At 43.9% G+C, this 22499-nt stretch overlaps 1 protein-coding gene across 1 annotated transcript in view; it reads right to left on the bottom strand.

Annotated features, from left to right (window-relative positions):
* ldb3a (LIM domain binding 3a) overlaps positions 1-22163 on the bottom strand; it is a 210520-nt gene extending 188357 nt beyond the window's left edge. Inside the window, exons 1-2 of the mRNA XM_085970260.1 lie at positions 22060-22163; positions 20594-20719 (exon numbers count right to left, since the gene is read on the bottom strand). Coding sequence (XP_085826386.1) covers positions 20594-20689 — 96 coding nt within the window. The 5' untranslated portion in view covers positions 20690-20719; positions 22060-22163. The remainder of the gene's footprint in view (positions 1-20593; positions 20720-22059) is intronic.
* Positions 22164-22499: the final 336 nt, after the last annotated feature.

The raw sequence follows: 22499 nt of genomic DNA, 5'->3' as shown, positions 1-22499 counted from the left end.
CTAAATAACCGGAAATCTCGGCTAACCGGTAAAATTCAGGAGTAGGTTTTACTTCATATTTATTTGCCTTCTTCCATCTGTGCTGTGCAAGGGTGTGGCTGCAACTGTTGCTAAGCTACAGAGACACTTGAAACTTGAGGCCATTGTTCTACAGTTGTTGCTAAGCAACAGGGTTTGTTGCTTTATATGGAGCTGTCAGCTCTCCCCATCTTTTACTATAGCGTTCGGTTATCCGGAATTGATGATGAACCGGCACCACGTCGGTCCCGTCCATGCCGGATGCCAGAAAGTTTTCTGTATCCCGGTCCTAAATATATACAGCATCTTAAGTTTTGGGCCCCTCTGTTCGCCGCTGATGAGGTCACAGATTTCTCCACCATGATATTCACATGGCCAGTTTAATTTGTTGTCTTAAAATGCTCCTGTGAAGCGCCTTGGGACGTTTTACTACATTTAAGGCACTATATAAATACAAGTTGTTGTTGTTGTATCTGATGACACTATCCACTGGTCATATGAAAAGTCAAGGGCCACCTAATTTTGACAATTGAATTGCAGATGTAGATTCAACTTTTTGAAATATTGAACCTTGGATTCTAATACAAGGTCAATTTTTTTTTAAATAAATGAAATTCCCATTTGATGGAGGATTTGGTTAACATAATTAAAAGGCAGGGTGAGAAAATGTCTGAGCACAAAGTTTCTCCCTCTGATAGTCCAATTCTCCATTCACATTAAAAACTCTGTCTTAAAGGACACCCAATTTTTTTGCCGCAACCACTCTGACCTGCAACCATTACTGATACTTCTCACTGATTAAAGTTCTTCTTCCTGATACCAGATTTCAATTTACTTTCCACTAATTTCTATTTAGTTATCTGGTCCTGCTCTCCTGGCTTACAGATTTCAGCAATGGCTCAGTGATAGCACCCACGCCAGAGACTTGAGCACCTAATCTAGGCTGACACTCCAGCGCAGTACTGAGGGAGTGCTGCACTGTCGGAGGTGCCGACTTTCAGATGAGACGTTAAACCAAAGCCCCGTCTGCCCATTCAGGTGGACGTAAAAGATCCCATGGTACTATTTCACACGGCCGGTGTCCTGGCCAATATTTATCTCTCAACTAACATCACAAATAGATTATCTCATTGCTGTTCGTGGGACCCTGCTGGGCACAAATTGGCTGCCATGTTTCCCTACATTACAACAGTGATTTCAAAAGCATTTCATTGGCTGTGAAGAGCTTTGTGATGTCCTGAAGTTGCAAAAGGCACCATATAAATTTACAAAGCAATGATTAACCCCTCTCTTAACTGTCTTTTCTCTATTATAAACTTACATTTTTCTAATCTATCCTCATTGAATTTACATCAGAGATTAGTGCAGTCACTCTTTTCCGTAACTTTTCAAATGCAGGTTTATGGGAAAGGAGGGGAAAGGAGGGGGGAAAAGAGGGGGAAAGACTTGCATTCATATAGCGCCTTTCACGACCACCGGATGTCTCAAAGCACTTTACAGCCAATGAAGTACTTTTTGAAGTGGAGTCATTGTTGTAATGTGGGAAATGCAGCCGCCAATTTGCGCACAGCAAGCTTCCACAAACAGCAATGTGTTAATGACCAGATCATCTGTTTTTGTTATGTTGGTTGAGGGATAAATATTGGTAAGGACACCGGGGATAACTCCTCTGCATATAGTGTGGTGAGCAAAACAGAACACATTACTCCCAAGTATTGACTGGAGTATGATACAGGCTTAGCCAACTGTTCTGGCTATAATTCCTAGCATTCTAGATGAACTTTATAATTACATTGTCTAGACATTGAAAGTGAACACTCCCGAGGTCCTTTTCAAAGATTCCCTGCATTCATTCCAGTCCAATAGTGTAAGCTTAAAACCCACATTTTGTTAACCCATGCACAATATTTTACATTGTTAAATTTCATTTTTCAGCTCAATTGCAGAACCAACTTAAATTCTTCTGCAAATCTTTAGCGACCTCCTCAGTCTCTGCTACTCTCATTTCATATTGTCAGCGGAGTTAGTTTTGGTATCCAGGTCACTGTGTAGATTATAGAGGGATCCCAGCTCTGACCTTGTACGAACCAATTCAACACCTTCCCCCAGATATTACACCTCGGAGTATTAGTGATTCCTGTCCCCTACAGCTCCCCCAAGTGAAATTCTTATCTAATCTCAAATTCCACCCTGTATTCCTTGGATTTTAATGAGGCATTTTCTCATGTGGAACTATGTCAGATGTTTTCTAAAGCAACTTGCATTTATATAGTGCCTTGAACGTGGTACAAAAGTCCCAAGGTGCTTCACAGGAGCGTTATCAGACAAAACCTGACACAGCCACATAAAGAGATATTAAGACAGGCGACCAAAAGCTTGGTGAAAGAGGTACGTTTTAAGGAGCGTCTTAAAAGGAGGAGAGAGAGGCGGAGAGGTTCAGGGAGGGAATTTCAGAGCTTAGGGCCCAGGCAGCTGAAGGCACGGCCACCGAGGGTGGAGCGATTAAAATCACGGTTGTGCAAGAAGCCAGAATTGGGGGAAGCGCAGAGATCTCGGAGGGCTGTAGGAGGTGATGAGAGAAGTTTATAGTACAGGAGGTTTAATACCAGAGTATTACAGAAAATAGAGGTAATGAATTAGGCTCCAAATATTAGAGGATTTAGTCCAGAAAATGAAGGTGAAAAATAGCTAAACAAATTAACAGGAAAACTGAGGTGAAAAAGAGCGAGATTATAGTGACAGGAGGTCAGTGTTGTAACTTGTGGACAGCTACGTTTGTGTTCCGATAAAGAAAGCAAGGCAGTGACTAGTAGTGTGGATATTGGAGAACTCATTGGTGGGCTTGCAAGGAGGGAATCTAACAAGGCAGGAAGAAGGTATGGCAGAGATATTAAATAAATATTTTGCATCAGTTTTTATAAATGATGGTGGAAGCAAGAATGCAGGTGTGCTAGGAGGAGGATATGGAGCAGTTGTTAGTTGATAACTATCGAAAAGGAATTGGTTCTGAAAAAGCAGAACTCCAGGTGGATAAGGTGCTGCCCCATGGCTTTTGGCAGAGAGGAGCTAGCCAAGGCTCTGGCTGCAATTTTACAAGCCTCCTGAAATATGCAAATTATACCATGGGACTGGAGAGCAGCCAATAGAACACCTTTGTTCAAGAAGGAAGCGAAGGAGCGACCAAGTAACTGTCGGTCAGTCAGTCTAATGTCCGGTGTCGGCAAACCCGTAGAATCCATAATACAAGATGAAAAAAAAATGACCAATTAGAAATACGCAGGTTAATCAAGGACATGGATTTGTTAAAGGGAAGTCTTGTTTGACAAACTCAAGAGGTTTAAGATTTATGAAAAGCTGGCTAGTAGTTGACCAGATGAGTAGGAACAACACAGGCGGAGGTATTCAACCATACGGTCAGCTATTTCACACTGGGAATGACAGATAAAGGTTGTAAATGTGTGTTTTCTGACATACTGATGGGGCGACCTTTGGTAGAAGTGAAGAAATTCCTGCCTAGAATTAAAAGGGTTTCTGATTGTTTAGTCAGTTGGTGCAGAGGGAGTTGGCTTTATAGACAATTGGGATTGATTTGATGGGACCATTTGGCAGATTCAGGAAAGATGAACTGTACTGAGCAGGGCAAAGAACTTGCATTTACATAGTGTCTGTTCACACCTCTCAGGATATGCCATAGTGCTTCACATCTAATTTTATTTTAAAGGGCAGTCATTTCACTTTATCCCAATAGGCCCACAGTGAGCAAGGAGATAAATATGTAGGAATGTTGCCAGGCCACCAGGAGAACTCCCTGTTCTTCACAACGGGTCATGGGATCTCTACATCCATCTGAACAGGCACACAATAATATCTCACCCGAAAGAGGACGCCCTCTGACAATGTAGCACTCCCCAAGTAGTGCATTGAAGCATCGGCCTAGATCAAACCCTGGAGTTAGACTTGAACTTGTATCCTTATGCCTGAGGTAAGAGTATTACCAACTGAGCCAAGCTAACGAGAGACAGGAGTTGAGAGATGAGCTATTAGTATAGATAAATGAAACTCATTTAAAACTAGATAAGGTTCTATATTCTCATCCCATCCTTAATTGTACAGAATTGGACATGAGGACTGTTAAGTGAAGGGGAACAAAAAAAAAACCAGAATATTAAGCTGAGCATAGTAAATAAACAAAGTTAGTAAGCTAGATGCATAAAGGATTCATTAAGGAGTCCGTATTTAAACACCAGGAAGGGAGAAGAGCTGGCTTTATATATTAGATATGTTTTAGAACTGAAGCAAGCTGAATTTATGTCCCAGGGCAAGACACACAATGAAATACTGTGACTTAAACCGATGGGGACATGTAGGATAGGGTTAATGGCAGAGTCTGCGACAGACCCCAGAGCAGTACAAGGATAAAAGTTCGAGGCTTTGACAACCAAGGAAGAACAGTTTGAACCGTCTATAATGGCCGATTTCAAAAAACAAGAACTATTTATATAGCGCCTTTAACGTAGTAAAACGTCCCAAGGGGCTTCACAGGTGTATTTTAAGACAAAAATTTTGACATCGAGCCACATAAGGAGAAATTAGGGAAGACGACCAAAAGCTTGGTCAAAGAGGTAGGTTTTAAGGAGCGTCTTAAAAAGGAGGAAAGAGAGGTAGAGGCGGAGAGGTTCAGGCAGGGAATTCCAGAGCTTAGGGCCCAGGCAACAGAAGGCACGGCCACCAAAGGTTGAGCGATTATAATCAGGGGTGCTCAAGAGGGCAGAATTAGAGGAGCGCAGATATCTCGGGGGGTTGTGGGGCTGGAGGAGATTACAGAGATAGGGTGAGGTGAGGCCATGGAGGGATTTGAAAACAAGGATGAGAATTTTGAAATCGAGGCGCTGTTTAACCGGGAGCCAATGTAGGTCAGCGAGCACAGTGGTGATGGGTGAATGGGATTTGGTCTGAGTCAGGACACGGGCAGCCGAGTTTTAGATGACCAAGTTTACGTAGGGTAGAATGTGGGAGGCCAGCCAGGAGTGCATTGGAAGAGTCAAGTCCAGAGGTAACAAAGGCATGGATGAGGGTTTCAGCAGCGGATGAGCTGAGGCAGGGGCGGAGACGGGCGATGTTACGGAGGTGGAATTAGGTGGTCTTTGTTATGCTGCGGATATGTGGTCGGAAGCTCATTTCAGGGTCAAATATGACACCAAGGTTGCGAACAGCGTGGTTCAACCTCAGACAGATGTTAGGGAGAGGGATGGAGTCAGTGGCTCGGGAACGGAGTTTGTGGCAGGGACTGAAAACAATGGCTTCGGTCTTCCCAATATCTAATTAGAGAAAATTTCTGCTCATCCAGAACTGTATGTCGGACAAGCAGTCTGACAATTTAGAGATCGTGGAGGGGTCGAGAGAAGAGGTGGTGAGGTAGAGCTGGGGGTCATCAGCGTACATGTGGAAACTGACGCTGTGTTTTTGGATGATGTCACCAAGGGGCAGTGTGTAGATGAGAAATAGGAGGGGGCCAAGGAGGAATCCTTGGGGGACACCAGAGGTAACGATGCGGGAGCAGGAAGAGAAGCCATTGCAGGTGATTCTCCGGTTACGATTAGATCAAGCATTGTAACCCTGGAGCAGCCAAATATTTGTAGGTAAGCTAAATCAGAATGAGTCAATATCGAACAGGAGACACCCAATTCAATAAGAACTTGCTCAGGTTAACTTACGCTGTGATCTGGATCCAGCAAACAAGGACAACATTTATAATTTAGTTATGAAATTTTTGGGACCTTGTGACCATAACCTGATCAAATAATCTGGAACCAGCATCAGTAAGATCCAAGACAGAAATATACAAACTTTAGAAGGAACGAGAAAGGAAACAATTGGGAAAGAAAACAAACACTTCCCATTGGAGGAAAAATGGAATACATTTAAAATCAAAATAATGTTGAATATGCAGAATAAGTATATGTTCGAGACACAAATACAAGAACACCCTGAAATGGATGAATAGGGCAATTAAAATGGAAAAATAAAACTCAAAGTACAAAAACCGATAGGGATTAAAGAAGGGGTGAACTTTAGGAAATGTGCAGGGGTGTACAAAAACAGTTTTAAAAATATATTACCGGCACCAAAACGGATGTGGAAATGAAATCAAGCACCACGATAAAGCTTTAGTTCAGTATCGTAATAGCAAGAGTCGGTAGAGGAAATAAGAACGGTAAAAGATAAAAATGGAGTTGGACCATTTATGCAAATTGCAGATAAAATGTAACACTGACGAATGCACAGCACTACACGTTGGCCAAGATAATGTGCAGCACATGTATAAAATTAATGGAGTGGAAATAATGCAAAAGTGACTCTAATGGAATTGGGAATAATAATGGACTTGTAACTGGCAAAATTTAGACAATGGGGCAAGGCAAGTTAAAGCTAACAAAATGCTGGGATATATAGCCAGTGGAATGAATACAAGTCTAATGAGGTAATGCAGAGGCTTAGTTGGTAACATTCCAGTCTCTGAATCAGAAGGACAGGAAGTTGAACCCTACTCCAAGACTTGAGTATATAATCTAGGCTGACACTTCAGAGCTGTACTGAGGGAGTCCGACAATGTTTAAAGTGTCACCTTTCAGAATAAATATTAAACCGGGGCTTCAACTGTCTACTCGAGTGATTAAAAAAGATTCCCTGGCATTATTTGAAGAACAGGGAGTACTCCTGATGTCTTGGCCAACATGATTGTCTCAATCACCACCACCAAAAACAGATCAACCCATTATGCATCTCATTTATTGTTTTTGGGATCTTGCAGTTTCAGCCTCTGAGTCAGCGGGTCATGGGTTCAGGTTCCACTAGAGACTTCAGCACATAATGCAGGCTGACATTTCAGTGCAGTACTGAGGGAGTGCTGCACTGTTGGAGGGGCCAGTCTTTCAGATAAGACATTAAACCGAAGTCTCATCTGCCCTAGCAGGTGGACGTAAAAGATCCCATGGCACTATTTTAAAGAAGAGCAGGGGAGTTCTTCCCGGTGTCCTGGTCAACATTTATCCCTCAACCAACATCATCAAGACAGATGATCTGGTCATTTACCTACATTGGCTCCCGGTTAAGCAACGCCTCAATTTCAAAATTCTCATCCTGGTTTTCAAATCCCTCCATGACCTTGCTCCTCTCCATCTCTAATCTCCTTCAACTCCACTTTCCTGCACTATCCCCATATCCCTTAATATCCAAAAATCTATCGATCTCTGTCTTGAATATACTCAACGACTGAGCCTCCACAGCCCTCTGGGGTAGAGAATTCCAAAGATTCACCACCCTCTGAGTGAAGAAATTTCTCCTCATCTCAGTCCTAAATGGCCAACCCCTTATCCTTAGACTATGACCCCTGGTTCTAGACTCCCCAGCCAGGGGAAACATCCTCCCTGCATCTACCCTGTCAAGCCCTGAAAGAATGTTGTATGTTTCAATGAGATCACCTCTCATTCTTCTAAACTCTAGAGAATATAGGCCTAGTCTACTCAATCTCTCATTAGGACAATCCCCCCATCCCAGGAACCAGTCTGGTGAACCTTCGTTGCACTCCCTCTATGGCAAGTATATCCTTCCTTAGGTAAGGAGACCAAAACTGTACACAACAGACCTGAACTGGAGAAGGGCTTAGAAATTGCAAGCCCTTGACTCTCTTTGATAAGGCCATCCAAGACCAACTTGCACACAAGAGCAAGAGGAGAGTAGGAAGTGGTGAAGCTGCAGGCTTCCCCTGAGCGGGGGTGATCTCACTGAAACACAAGGCTCTGAGGGGGATTGACAGTGTAGATGCTGAGAGGTTGTTTCCCCTGGCTGGCGAGTCTAGAACTAGGGGACATAGTCTCAGGATAAGGGGTCGGTCTTTTAAGACTGAGATGAGGAGGAATTTCTTCACTCAGAGGGTTGTGAATCTTTGGCATTCTCTGCCCCAAAAGTGCTGTGGATGCTGAGTCGTTGAGTATATTCAAGGCGGAGATAGACAAGATTTTTGGACTTGAGGAATTAAGGGATATGGGGATAGGGCAGGAAAGTGGAGCCGAGGTCGAAGATCAGCCACGATCTTACTGAATGGCAGAGCAGGCTCAAGGGGCCTACTCCTGCTCCTATTTCTTATGTTCTTATGAGCTCAATGTCCTGCTGTTTAGTCTTGTCCCTTTTCACATTCTCTGCAACACAGACATCACACAGTACATTGCAAGGCAAGCTCTGTTTGAAGGTATCCACTGGAGCCAGCATTGCATCATTCTTGACCTTGAGTAGCAAGCTGGCAGCATTGCCAGTGGTCCAGAACACAGTCCATACAGCGTCCTGCATCCCTCATCAATATTTGCAGGCACCAGCACATCTACACACACACCCATCGGATGTTGTTAGTGAATTGGAGTAGGTGGAACGGAGTGAAGAAGGTGCACAGGTAAGGATGACCGAGGGTTGATACCAGAGGAGCAGAAACTTGCCGGCCAGATGACCAAATGGCAGCCAGTGGCCCCCCTGTGCTTTCCAAAATGCAGCAGTGCACTGGAATTGGGTGGTTGCATCATGCTCCTATTGCTCTTCAGTGGGAAAGGCTAGCCATGTCGAACAGTGCATCAATCACATGTTTGACACATCCGAGGTCAGCACATTGCCCGATATAGAAATGTTAGCCTGGAATTGGCCTGAAGCAGAAAAGTTGAGACGATCATAATCTTGACTGCCACTGCTAAGTGTCGTGCTTATGTTCCAGGTTGGTTACAGAAGGGTAATTTTGCAAAGCTCGGCTGCCAGTACAGACCCTTGTTAAAAAAAACAACCTCTCGGGTGTCCTCATGGCAGATGGTAAAGCTTTACAGCTAGATCCCTGCTAACCCAAAGCCTGCAGAGGCAGACGTCTTCAGTCATTGGTGGGCAGGTATGCCCAGGCCTGTAGGTACGGTAAGTGGCATAATTGCACAGATACTTGTTCATCTCCCTGGCATGCCTTCTTTCATTTTACACCACTTCAACTGTTGTTGTTCCGTAACTGGGACACATTCAAATAAACCCCATGATTGAACTTTACTTCCTGTTCAGCTGAAGTCCTGAAAATGTTTCATTTAATCTGCTTTCCAATGACTTAGTGAGCAACAAGGGACTAATTTTTTGGGTTGTTTAAAATCGTCACATAACGAGAAAAGGAAAACTGTCCTCCAAAAGATTGATTCCAAAAATATATATCTAAACTTCAGATATATTGAAAAAAAGACTGCACCAACAAAACAATACTAAAATGGGATCCGAAGCGTCTCACAGGAAGCCTCTCTTATGCCCCTTCAAGATAGACTTTGAAGGCAAAAAAGGTGCAAATTGCAGCAGGTACGATTGAAATATTTTTACATGTATTCTGAGGTCTTAATGTGGGTGTGGCACCAGGTTTGCTCAGGTGCGATAGCACACAGCGTAGCTGTACCAGAAAAGCATGGGCAGAGGGACCTGTGCACAAAACGTGTCCGAGCCGTTCTTCACCCAATTGTCTGATCTCCTGCACCCATTCTGCATCTACGTAATCGCCAGAGCAGACTGGAAAAATCAACCCTCAAGTTGTATGTTATCTTAGAGGAAGGACAGGGAGACAGTGCGATTACAGTATCGATATCAAATGACCCATGTAGTCCCGCAGAAAGAGCAATGCATTTTACATTCCAAACACAATTTACTGGCAAAATTATGGGGAACTAGGTTTGGAATCCCAAATCGAGAGGTCTTCAAACTAAGAGAATGTTCACACGGCCATGTTCAATTTACAGGATTCCGATATTGGACTATTAAAGTGGTAAAATGTTGAGACAGTCAGAATGTTCTCTTCTTCATAAATTCTCAGTCTGGTTTGTAAATAAGACCCGTTGCTGTGTTTAGTATTACATAGAATTTCCTGATATAGGCCATTCGGCCCAACTAGCCTATCTCATGTACTTATCCAGCTTACCCTTAAATGCATCAATACTATTCGCCACAACCACTCCCTGTGGTAGCGAGTTCCACATGCTCACCACTCTCTGGGTAAAGAAGTTTCTCCTATTGGATTGATTAGTGACTATCTTATATTGATGGCCCCTAGTTTTGGACTCCTGCACACGTGGAAACATCTTCTCTATGCTCACCCTATCATAATCTTAAAGATCTCTATCAGGCCAGCCTTCAGCCTTCTCTTTTCTAAAGAAAGGAGGAAGAGGAGGAAGAATTTACATAGCGCCTTTATTGTAGTAAGACATCCCAAGGCGCTTCACAGGAGCGACACAAAACAAAAATTGACACCGAGCCACATTCAGAGAGATTAGGACAGATGAAAAGAGGTAGGTTTTAAGGAGCATCTTAAAGGAGAGAGAGGTAGAGAGGCAGAGAGGTTTAGGGAGGGAATTCCAGAGCTTAGGGCCTCGGCAGCTGAAGGCACGGCCGCCAATGGTGGAGTGATTAATATCGGGGATGCGCGAGAGGCCAGAATTGGTTCAGTCTAGCCTGATAATTATAAACATACTAATGTTAGTAGCAGGACCTCAGCTTTCATTTTGGACTTGTCCAATTTGAAGATCTTGGGTCCTCTGAATGGTTTACAACTTGGATGTTACAGGAAGAGAAAAGTTTTTTTTTTGGTCACTGAGCAACACCACAACTGTTTGTGATCATCTGACTGCATTCATTGCCCAACACTGACGGCTACACTCAGCCAGGGTTTCTCCCACCCGTTTCTTGGGAGTTCAGGTGAAACGCAAAGGTTGATTCTGTGATCAGGCACTCCCCAAAGGGATGGGGCCGACAGGAAGTGTATCGTGAGAAACCACAGGCTGGACGCACACCTCTTCACAAGATGCCCTCCCTGTAAATGCCACTCCTTGCCAGTTGCCCCACATCACCCGAATCATTGCTATTCGCTCATCGGGGGAGAGGCTTAGCAGAAACCAAGAACGAGTTGGGATGGAGAAGAAAAGGATTGAGACACTCAGTTGCACGTGAAGCATTGATCACACTTACAAGGTGGCCAATCCCTTTTATTACCTTATGGTTCTGTACCACAGGCATCTTGCAAGTACAATCAATGTCCACCTTTGTATTGCAATAAGCAGGGCAACTTAACACCAGCTGCATTAAACCCACTCTAAGCCAAGAATTCCACTGGTCTAATTATATGCTTAAGACCAAAGGCTTTCCAATTCGCTCACTTTGTACAAAGTAAATCAATCGAATAAAACTGCTTCCGATCAAGGGCAGTTCTACAAGAATTGTGCTTCAGAGCTGTTCCAACATCAGGCATTTTAAAGAACAAATGTAGTAATAAGGAGCAACAGATGGACAAGACCAGCGATCTCTCACTTTACAATAATTAGGGATTAGGCGACGATTTTATCCCCCTTAATTGTGTTAAGCATCATGAAAAATTCAGTATCCACTTGGCAGAACGCACTGCATTCATTTTCACACTAAATAAGTGATCTATCTTTGCTAATGCAGCAGGCAGCTGTTGCTCAACCGCCACAGGGTGGGAAGGAGAGAATGTGTGAAAGAGGAAAGAGAGAGAGAGAGCGTGAGAAAGCAAGAGAATGAGCAAGAAAGAACACGAGAAAAAGAGAAAGTGGAGTACAAGAAAAAGAAAGAAGGAATATGTGTGAGAGACACAGAGAAACAGAGAGAATGAGAACACACAAGTAGAGATCAACTAGCTATTTAAGAAAAATGTCTCTCTACCTATAAATAAAACAATGCATATCTGAGCGGTCAATAAGGAGCCAAGCTTTGGCCTGATTAGCGTTATGAAGTCAGTCAAAAATAGCCACTGTGTCAGTAAGACATTTGAAGTTCCTCACTGATCTGTGCCCACTGCCAACCATTTAAATACCCACATTATTATCTTTTGAGGAATTTGGCACCAAGTTTGACCTGCCTTAACTGGAGAACAGATCTGGTTCCACTCTCATCTATCCAGTCGTAGCCAGAGAATCATCTGCAATGGCTTCTCTTCCGCTCCCGAAGCATTACCTCTGGAGGCTCCCAAGGACCTATCCTTGGCCCCCTCCTATTTCTCATCAACATCATCTGAAAACACAACGTCAGGTTCCGCATGTACACTGACAACACCCAGCTCTACCTCACCACCACCACCTCTCTTGACACCTCCACTGTCTAATTTGTCACACTGCTTGTCCGATAGTCAGCATTGGAGGAGCAGCTAAACATTGGGAAGACCGAAGCTACTGTCTTCGGTCCCCAACCCAAACTCCGATCCCTAGCCACCGATTCCATCCCCTTCCCTGGCCACTGAGGCTGAACCAGACCGTTCACAACCTTGCTGTCTTATTTGACCCCGAGATGAGCTTCCGACCACATTTCCGCTCCATCACCAAGACCGCCTACTTCCATCTCTAACATCGCCCATCTCCACCCCTGCCTTAGCTAATCTGCTGCTGAAACCCTCATCCATGTCTTTGTTACCTCTAGACTTGACTATTCCAATACTCTACAGGCCGGCCTCCCACCTTTCACCCTACATAAACTCGAGCTCATCCAAAACTCGGCTGCCCATATCCTAACTCGCACCAAGTCCCATTCACTCATGGCTCCCAGTCTGGCAATGCGTCAATTTTAAAATTCGCATCCTTGTTTTCAAATCCCTCCATATCTCTAACCTCCTCCAGCCCCACAACCCTCCGAGATCCCTGCGCTCCTCCAATTCTGGCTTCTTGCTCGTCCCCAATTTTAATCGCTCCACCACTGACGCCAGTGTCGTCAGCTGCCTTGGCCCTAAGCTCTGGAATTCCCTCCATAAACCTCTCTGCCTCTCTCCTCCTTTAAGACGCTCTTTAAAACCTATTTCCTTTGATCTGTCCTAATATCTCCTTTTGTGGCTCGGTGTTGACACCGCTCCTGTGAAGCGACTTGGGACGTTTTACTACGTTAAAAAGGTGCTATATAAATGCAAGTTGTAGTTGTTGTTGGCAGACTCATTGCCATTTAGAATAGCAACATAGGGGATTAAAACAAGTGAAGGGTACAACTTGTTGGGCAGCTCCGACAGGCCAGTTTGAGCCATGCATTAGAATGAGACGTGCACTTAAATGTACAAAAGGAAACCAATGAGGGGGAGAATGCAATTTGAGATAACTGACATTTCGTAGCTTCTCCTCTCCTAATGGTCTAACAGCAGTTCCTCTATGTCCAGCTTATCCTCCCTGATTCAGAATCAGTACCTTTCCCCATACTCTGTTCTTGCACAAGTGTATTAGAGAGAGAGGCTTACACTACCCCACTTGTAAGTAATCTGCTTAGTGCATTAATAAAGTGTTGTGCTACAAAATTCACTCGGAAATGGCAGATATTCACACACAGGTTTACACACTGAAAAGCACCCAATATCTTTACGTGCCAATAAATGGTACTATCAAATACAATAACCAGTACAATAGTACATATATATGCAAAAAGTCTGTAATGGGTCAATTGTCCTTTGTAAGAAATTATGATAAGCAGTTCTTACACATTAATAGTTGCAGTAAAATAGTACAGACATAAAAATTTAATGCAAAATATTAGCCAATAGGACATTAGGCCCCAAAGGCTCAGTCAATTCAATGAGCAAGGTGTGTGTTACAGCCTCAATTCATCCTCCTGCCAGTCTCCTATATGAGCTGTTTCCCTCAGGCAGGGAGTGACTGAGGGACTGATCTCATTCAAAAAAAAGTTTTTGAAAGTGCAATTTCATTCTCGACCATTCCCCTCCCCCCAATAGGTGTGAAATACAACATGTGGTTCTAGTGTAGAGGTTCTAGACCAACTCCACAATACCCAATGTACTAAACAGAAGATATATAGCACACTGACTCAGTGATATGTTCAATTCTGATCTCTGACGAATGCACAAAACTTCACAATGGAACAAACCAGTTTCTTTTTTCAAATCAAACAAAGAATTAACTTGCACTTATATAGCACCTTTCATATCCTCAAAATTTCCCAAAGCGCTTCACAGTCAATGAACTGCTTCTAAAGTGCAATCACTTATCTTGGCAACATAGCATATTGGCTAATATGTTGCATTAAGTTTTATGGCTGTGCAAATCAATGAATGAAACAAACCAAACTGATGGTTTGATCAAAGGGATCAATTTAGACCTGGTCTCCCCTCCTTGTTCCCCCCACAATTTGTTCCGTGCCGGTCACCAAGGTAAACACTGTTTAACGAGTTTGTGCCCTGACACTTCAGCAAGGACGGATAGTGAGGGAAGGCCACTCCTTCTATACACTACACTGACGCACTCAGCCCAACTGCTGAGGATGGTGAGTAACTTCAACATACTTCCATATAGAGGCAATTCAACCCATCTCACTGACTCCCCCCGCCTCCAAAGATAACCAAGTAAAATCTCTGAGAGCTTAATCTAATATCACAATTTGAGGTTGACTAGACCAATTACATTCCAGCGAGGACACTTCAGTGTCCCCAGCTGCAAGGGACACCATGTTCTATGGAGCATGTGATTATCTTTCTGTGTTCATATCTTAATAACCTTCAATCATTTCTCAACCACATACTCATCCAGCCCCTTAGAAAAGGAATGAATCTGCATGACATTAAATGGCAAGTTGAATTTTCACATCTCGTGTGCTGGGGCAATGACCATTTAAATTTCCACTCTCACTTAAAGCGATGTTAATTTTACACTGGTGCCAAGTTTCTGTGCAATCATCAGTTACGTTCAATGCAATGGAAGTTTTTGTGCCCCAAAAAAAGCAGCAGACATCTCTCTCCACTCCTCAATTTTATTTTTTCTGGCAGGATGTGGTCATAAAAGATCACAGGCCAAGACGTGCCAGTCTCAGTCAGACAGTGGCGTAATTCTCTCTTTTCATCAGCACCAATAAAAACACACTGCCAGTTTAATGCCACCCCACCCCTCTCCCCCCAACAACTGCACCTCCCGGCTATATCAACAGCTGCCCCAGGCCAGGAAGTATTAAATCACAGATTGACTAGATTGGACCTACACTCGCTGGAGTTTAGAAGAATGAGAGGTGATCTCATTGAAACATACAAGATTCTGAGGGGGATTGACAGGATAGATGCTGAGAGATTGTTTCCCCTGGCTGGAGAGTCTAGAACTCAGGGGCATAGTCTCAGGATAAGAGGTCGGCCATTTCAGACGGAGATGAGGAGGAATTTTTTCACTCAGAGGGTTGCGAATCTCTGGAATTCTCTGCCCCAAAGTGCTGTGGATGCTGAGTCGTTGGGGATATCAAGGCTGAGATAGACAGATTTTTGGACTCCAGAGGAATCGAGGGATATGGGGATAGGACGGGAAACTAGAATTAAGGTAGAAGATCAGCCACGATCTTACTGAATGGCGGAGCAGGCTCGAGGGGTCGTATGGCCTACTCCTGCTCCTAATTCTTATGTTCTTATGCCTGACATGCACACAGTTTAAATCCAGTGAAGAATCTCCCCAGGTATGTCTATATTATCATCATGTTAAACCTAATACCAAATAAAACTCAGGGGTTGAGGTGGGGTTGAACAAAGAGTGGAATTGGTTCTATTGAACAATCCAAATCGGAGTAAATCCCCACTCACTCCTTTATCCTGAACTATCTGCTGTGATAATCCCATTCCTCATCACCCCCAGCCTGGCTGATCTCCACTGGCCCCTGTCCCCTGGGGCAGCAAATTCAAATTCTTTGTTCTAGTTTATAATTCCTCTGAGGTGGTGTTCTCCCACAAACCCCACCCCCAACCCCCCACACAACCTTGGCCAGCCACAAGGTCCTCTGCCTCTGGCCTCCTGCACATTTCCCAAACTCCCAGTGCTCCTCGCTTAGTGGCTGAGATTTTGGCCATTTTCAACAGTCAATCTTCTGCTGCGTGTCTCTACTACATGAAGTGCCTTTGGCTATTTTATTGTATTGAAAGGTGCGACACAAACGGAAGCTATTGTTGCAATTGCATTACAATTACTAATACAGATGTGCCAGTTGAATATAGAATATAGGGTATAAGGTGACCTTGCAACCTTACTGGTCCTGTCGCCTCTCCCATAAATCAACGACTGATGACTCAGTCACATAACAAAACACTTCAGAACATATTATTAATAGACAATTTTTCAGAAAGAGAATGAAATGGACACGGCCATTCATTACACAAACAATGAATGTCCTGCAATCCCCAATGAGGGGTTAGGAATCCCATTTGTGCAGTTAGTGGAACATAGCATGACATCACCCATCCACAAATTTCCTTTTGTTCTTGACAGTGACCTGGATCAAACAGCTGGCAGGGCATCTCGGTTTACAAGCACACAGTGTCATAGAGCACAGGAATATGAGTTGCTGCCTGTAATTCACCATTACAGATTGAAGAACCTGCAAATGTCAACTAAGCAGTTCTATCGAGCGTGAGGGAGCCTCTAGTCTATACTCATCGTGAACAGTAGCCAAATATTTTTCCAGCAGCTTTCTAGCTCTCCGCAAGACTGACTCTCTTGCTCACTCGGTCCTATCTTCCAGTCTCGGTGCAATATGAACAAAAAAAAGGGTTTCCTATGATTTAAAGATCACTGGGTAAGCTCTGCCTCCTACAGTCAAATGAACTTCACCTTATGTAACAAATAGGGGTGGGAAGAACTCGATTTGGAAAGGTGACCAAAAGTTTGGTCAAAGCAGGAGAGAGGTGAGGTGTCAGGGACAGAATTCCAGAGTTCAGGACCCAGACGGCTAAAAATTCTTCTGCCAATACGGGGGAATGGGGGAAATGAAGAACAGTCACAAGAGGTCAGTCAGAGGAACAAGAGAGTTGTGTGGTGGGGGTGGGGGGGGGGGTGGTGGGGAGTGGAGGGGTTGGATATAGGATTGGAGTAGATCGCAGATATAGGGTAAGGCAGGACCATGGAGGGATTTAAAGGCAAAGGTTTTAAACACGAGTCTTTGGGAGCCAGCATTGGTCAGCAAGGACTGGAGTGATGGGCGAGCCGAACTTGGTGCAGGAGTCGATGTGTACAGCAGAGATTGGGACAATTTAGGGTTTATGGAAGGTGGATGATGGGAGGACAGCAAGGAGTGTGTTGGAGTAGTCAGGTCTAGAGGTGACAAAGGCACATATAATGGAGGAGGCAGGGGCCGGGGCAGGGGCAGGGGGCAAGGGGCAGGCAATGTTGTGGAGGTGGAAGCAAACGGTCTTTGTGAAGATGAGGATGTGGGGTCCAAACCTCAACTCAGGGTCAAAGATGATGTTGAAGTTGCAAACAGTCTGGCTGAACCAGAGAGTGTGGCAAAGGTAGAAGATGGAATTAGTGGCAAGGGACCAGCGGTGGCGGCCAAAGACCATGGTCTTGATCTTTCCAGCATTGAGCTGGAAGAAGTCAAGACTCATCTGGGACTGGAGCAGCACACACTTGCACTATAGCAAAAATTCCCAGTTTTATTGGGGCTAGAGCACCCATACATCATGAGATATCAGGAACTCCTCAACAGAATCTGTGTTCCCAACAGGAGTCTGATCAAATACAGAAATATTTGTTGAAATGGGAGAACTCAAGTCTCAATTCTCTCTACAATCCTGATTGATCACCTGTTTTCAAATGCAATCTGAAACAGCAATTGCAACAATGGACTGTATGGGCTAGCTGCTCATAGCCTCAGCTTCACTGAATCTCACAATGGATTGACATTCTTGTCCCACACCGTGAAAACTCACTCCCAATTTGTCAAGAGCAGTAACAATAACCTTTTCCACAGCATTCTCAAGAATAGCTGAACGCCAGAGGTGAAGGAGAGGTTTCTCCAATCGTCTGGGAAACATTGAACATCACTTTGTGGGAGGGACCACACGGTTCATTTTCAAAGAAACCTTACTTAGCACATTCAGTCCCACTCACCAAAAACCAGAAACAGAATCTTCCAAATATTGCAACGTGTCATAACAGGATGGTCATCCCACTCAAAATGAAAACAGCCCAGGAAATAATGGTACATGACCGCTTTGCCATCAGATACTACTACAATAAGGTCAAGCTGACAAGCTAACGAGCTTAATAGCTTCTCATCCAGCTGTTTCAGGAATCTCCCTTACTTTCAAGGATGTATCAGTTGCTTTGTGCCACTTCGGTTGGGAAATAATTAATTGGCCTTTGGGAAACCAACAAAGTCACAGACAGTATTTCCCCCTCCTGACTGTTCTAAGAGTCAGTTGCTTCAAAGAGCAGGTCAGAATTGGAACCAGTTCAACACTGGCTTGCATCCCAGTGCTGATACCACTGCTTCTGGAGTCAGTTACAAGCCTATCTTGTTCTTTCAGGAAGGATTGGCAACACTAAAACTAATGAACTCAGTTGGTAATTACACGGCTCCTCTAGTTTGCAAGGTAACTGACCACATCATCATGTTTGAAAAGCATTCTGGACATTATCAAATAACTTAGATGGCATAATGCCTTTTGGTAACTGAAGGAATCTTTAAGAGGTTGCTTTATGCCAATAAACAAAATGGCTGCATTAAGTAGTCACTGTAGTTGATCGAGTTAGGGTGCAACAAAGATGGGTTTTGGTGCTTTGAGGTTTGGACCACACAAGATAAAGTGTCTGACACTCTGGCCACTATCATTGGTCAATTTTCAAATAGGCCGAGAAAAGGAAGGGGGAGATTGACACTAAAGATCATGGCTTCGAAGGGTGGAGACATGAGCTGCATCCCGGGGACGCAGAAGAGGGCTGCAATTTGGTTTACAGTTGAACTGTCTGTATTGGTGCCAACAGAATGAACCAAGTCTCTGGGAGTTTGTGACTTTGTTTTTTACACCTTTAGTGAGCATTGTATCATAAGAACATAAGAAATAGGAGCAGGAGTAGGCCAATCGGCCCCTCGAGCCTGCTCCGCCATTCAATAAGATCATGGCTGATCTGATCCTAACCGCCAATCCACTATCACAGAACCATCTCCTGAGTCTAACAGAATTAGACACACGAAATAGGAGCAGGATCAGGCTACACGGCCCCTGGGCCCACTCCGCTACCCACAGGGCCATGACCGATCCGAACCTAGACTCATGTCCAAATTCCTGCCCGCTCCCCGTAACCTTTAATTCCCTTTACTTCTAGGAAACTGTCTATATCTGTTTTAAATTTATGTAATGATGTAGCTTCTACAGCTTATCAATGGGTGAAGGAAAGGTTCCTCTTGAATAATCATCAGAGGCATGAAGGGTCTTTGAACCAACTTGATCCCTGCTTAAACCTCAACCTGTGACTTGTTCACACCCAAGAGAAAGTCAGTTTGGATCAAGAACAGATCAGGTATGGGTTGCTTAGAGTCCAACTGAACCATTTTTACACCTGTTCTTTTATTTTGGATTCTGTAGCCTGGCAACACACTTGTAGACCCAGTTTTAGCTGGCTCTGAGGCAGAATCTGGGCTCCAGAACATGATTTAGTGGAATAAATCCTGGGATCAGACCAAATAATCTGAATTAAAGACTGCAAGAACAGCTTATGGAAGTGTCAGCTTTCAACTGATTCATGATGGAAGTATTTATGTTTATTTTTTAACTCACAAAACGGTAGAGCGTCACTGTGGGGTAAATGATTGCCCATGTACAATGGGGAGACACTCTGTTCAGACATGCCGGCTGTTTTAGGACATTCATTTGAATAATATTTTGGGGATCAGCTTCAAAGTGATTTAATGCAAAATCTGAGCTGTTGCCCCAAATTAGGGCAATTTCTTCCCCCCGCCCCCCCACTGCCGCTACCTCCTTGAGCACAGTTGAGGACTTGAGCACAATAATCTAAGGCTGACACTCCAGTGCAGTGCTGAGGGAGCGCTGCTCTGTTGGAGGTGCCGTCTTTCGGATGAGAGGTTAAACCAAAGCCCCGTCTGCTCTCAGGTGGATGTAAAAGATCCCATGGCACTATTTTGAAGAAGAGCAGGGGAGTTATCCCCGGTGTCCTGGGGCCAATATTTATCCCTCAACCAATATCACAAAAACATTATCCGGTCATTAGCACATTGCTGTTTGTGGGAGCATGCAGTGTACAAATTGGTTGCCGCTTTACCCACATTACAACAGTGACTCCACTTCAAAAAAGTACTTCATTGGCTGTAAAGCGCTTTGAGACGTCCAGTGGCCGTGAAAGGCGCTATATAAATGCAAGTCTTTTTTTCTTTCCGCAGAGTCTGCTTTTGAGGCAGCTCTATTCAGCACAGATTAGGTGATAGAGTCCACACATGTCAATAACAGAGATTGACATTAGCAGCGCCCAGCGTAAAGGTGGAGTAAAGTGACAACACCCCCTTAAAAAAAAATAGACTCAGTATCATAGTGTGATTTGCACACCAGAAATCTCTGCCTGCGAACAAGAATTGAGGGCATCAAAAACTCGGAGTTAGAATTTTCACAATGAACCAACTTTTGGGTGGTTTTAAACTGTCCAACCCAAACTGGGTCTTTGATGGTGCTTTAAAAAAGCTGACTTTGCTAATACAACAAGAGCACACAGGTATTGTCAGTTTTGAGATGAAATCAAGAAGTAAGCAGGAAGCATTAACTTACTCTGGAAATAGTCAAAGGCATGTTGAAATCCTTTCCTCCTTGCAGCCTGAAGCCCCAGGGTGCAGGACCAGTAAGAGACACATTATACGCCGACATCTTTCACTCTCCTACCAGCCACTGAAGCCGCTACTCGAAAAAGAGTTTGGGGGGGGGGGGGGGGGGGGGGAGGCAAAGAAACAAGAAAAGCTCATGAATAAAATGCAATAATTTTTTTAAAAATCATCAAATTAATGGTTTGCCCACTGAAAAGGACTGAAGTGTCACCCAAGAATAGAAACAATTGATCATGCAGGGACAGATCACAGCTAGAAGTGGGCCATATATGGATTGTAACAGAACACCCAATATGCCAGGACTGCATGACTCACGGCACCAATATAGGACACAGAATTTTCTAGGTCCCTTAAACTCCTCAAACCTATCCAGAAATCTTGCAAATAAAAAAATAACTAGTCATTAAAAAGGTGCAGCATAATCTTATCTTGTTTGGTACCAAGTACTTTAATATGGCCATCCGTTTAAATATTTCAGTACCAAGTATAACATTGATTTAAAAGTTTTTAAAAAACATGTGTGGTGTAACTTTATTTGACTTATAATATTTGTTGGTTATGAATTTAGCAAAATGCATTAAAACCTCTGTTGCTTATAAAAAAAATTAAGAGCTTCAAAATTCCGCCAGTTGACAACTGATTTCAGTGTAGACTAAAATATTTCTGCAACTCCCATTACCACCGTTTCAATGGGAGTTAAACAGACAAAACCGACTGCAGAGAAAACTCTCCTGGTTTCATTCCCCGACCCACCCAAATGCCAAATAATTCAGAAATATCCAAATATATTAATAAAAAAATTAAACCGCCAAAAAAAAAAGTCCATGCCATCAAATTTCAAGTTATTCCCGCGACCGATCAATTACACCACGTCAGGGGTTTTAATTGTCGTCAGATCACAAATAATAACTTGGGGGGGGGGGGGAAAGACAAATTACCACACAGCACATTTCAGCAAAATCCATCAGTTTTCTTTCCTGATTGTAGCCGGGGTGGAGGGGGAAGTTTGTGACAGTTTTAATTGCAAAAAAACTTAACGCTTCTGTGACGCTGGCAGCCAGAACACGAGGGGCTGGGAGTTTATTGTGGGACAGCAGAAGCGCAGCAATCAGCTGGGAAACGAAATGTGGAAGCAAGACTGGCATTAAACGACAGGTGCGCGCATGCGGTAAGTCTCCAATTTAAAATAAAACATTTTCGATGCAGTTTCCCCCACCCTTTAAACCACATTTTTTTTGACACACTCCCCTCCATATCATCTCCACTGCAAATGTAAATAAATACCCAGCAGATTAAACGCACCAACCCTCTTCGTTTATACTGCATGCAAAAATGCCACCACGCTGCGAGACATGGAAACCGGCGCTGCAAATGCATCAGAAGGCAAAAAAATAAAGAGCTGGTTTGATCTACCTGGTCGCTGGTGCTGGTGCTGCTGCTCGCCTCCGTCCCCCGAAGCAAAGCAGGCGAGTATCAGTAAGCGCCTTTATCAGCTGCCAGCCCCGGGGCTGACGTCAGCTGATGGGCACTGACAGCCGGTCGCTTGAGGTGAGCAATGGGTCTGGGAGGCATTTAAAAATAAAAGGGGCAATAAAGAGGGGGGTGTGGGACAGTGCCCAACCCTCCCTCAGGTGCCCCTGCTGCTTCTGACGGTCCCTCGAGGGGAAAAAAATATTGTCAAAAAATGCACCCTTTTCCTGCTCTGTAATAATTGCAGACTTCTGTTTCTGAATGTGGACTGCACTTGCAAATATTTTATAACCGTGTTGAATCTCGTGTTTGTGTTCACTTGTGTTTAAGGTCTAGGGATGCAAATTAAAGGTCACTTCTGATCAAAGTAAGGCAACCTCACC

Source organism: Somniosus microcephalus, chromosome 29, assembly GCF_052327205.1.
Source record: "Somniosus microcephalus isolate GS21.2 chromosome 29, FLI_Smic_1.0, whole genome shotgun sequence".
Lineage (NCBI taxonomy): Eukaryota > Metazoa > Chordata > Chondrichthyes > Squaliformes > Somniosidae > Somniosus > Somniosus microcephalus.
The sequence above is the reverse complement of the archived record's forward strand: the minus strand, read 5'-3'. Positions and strand labels throughout refer to the sequence as shown.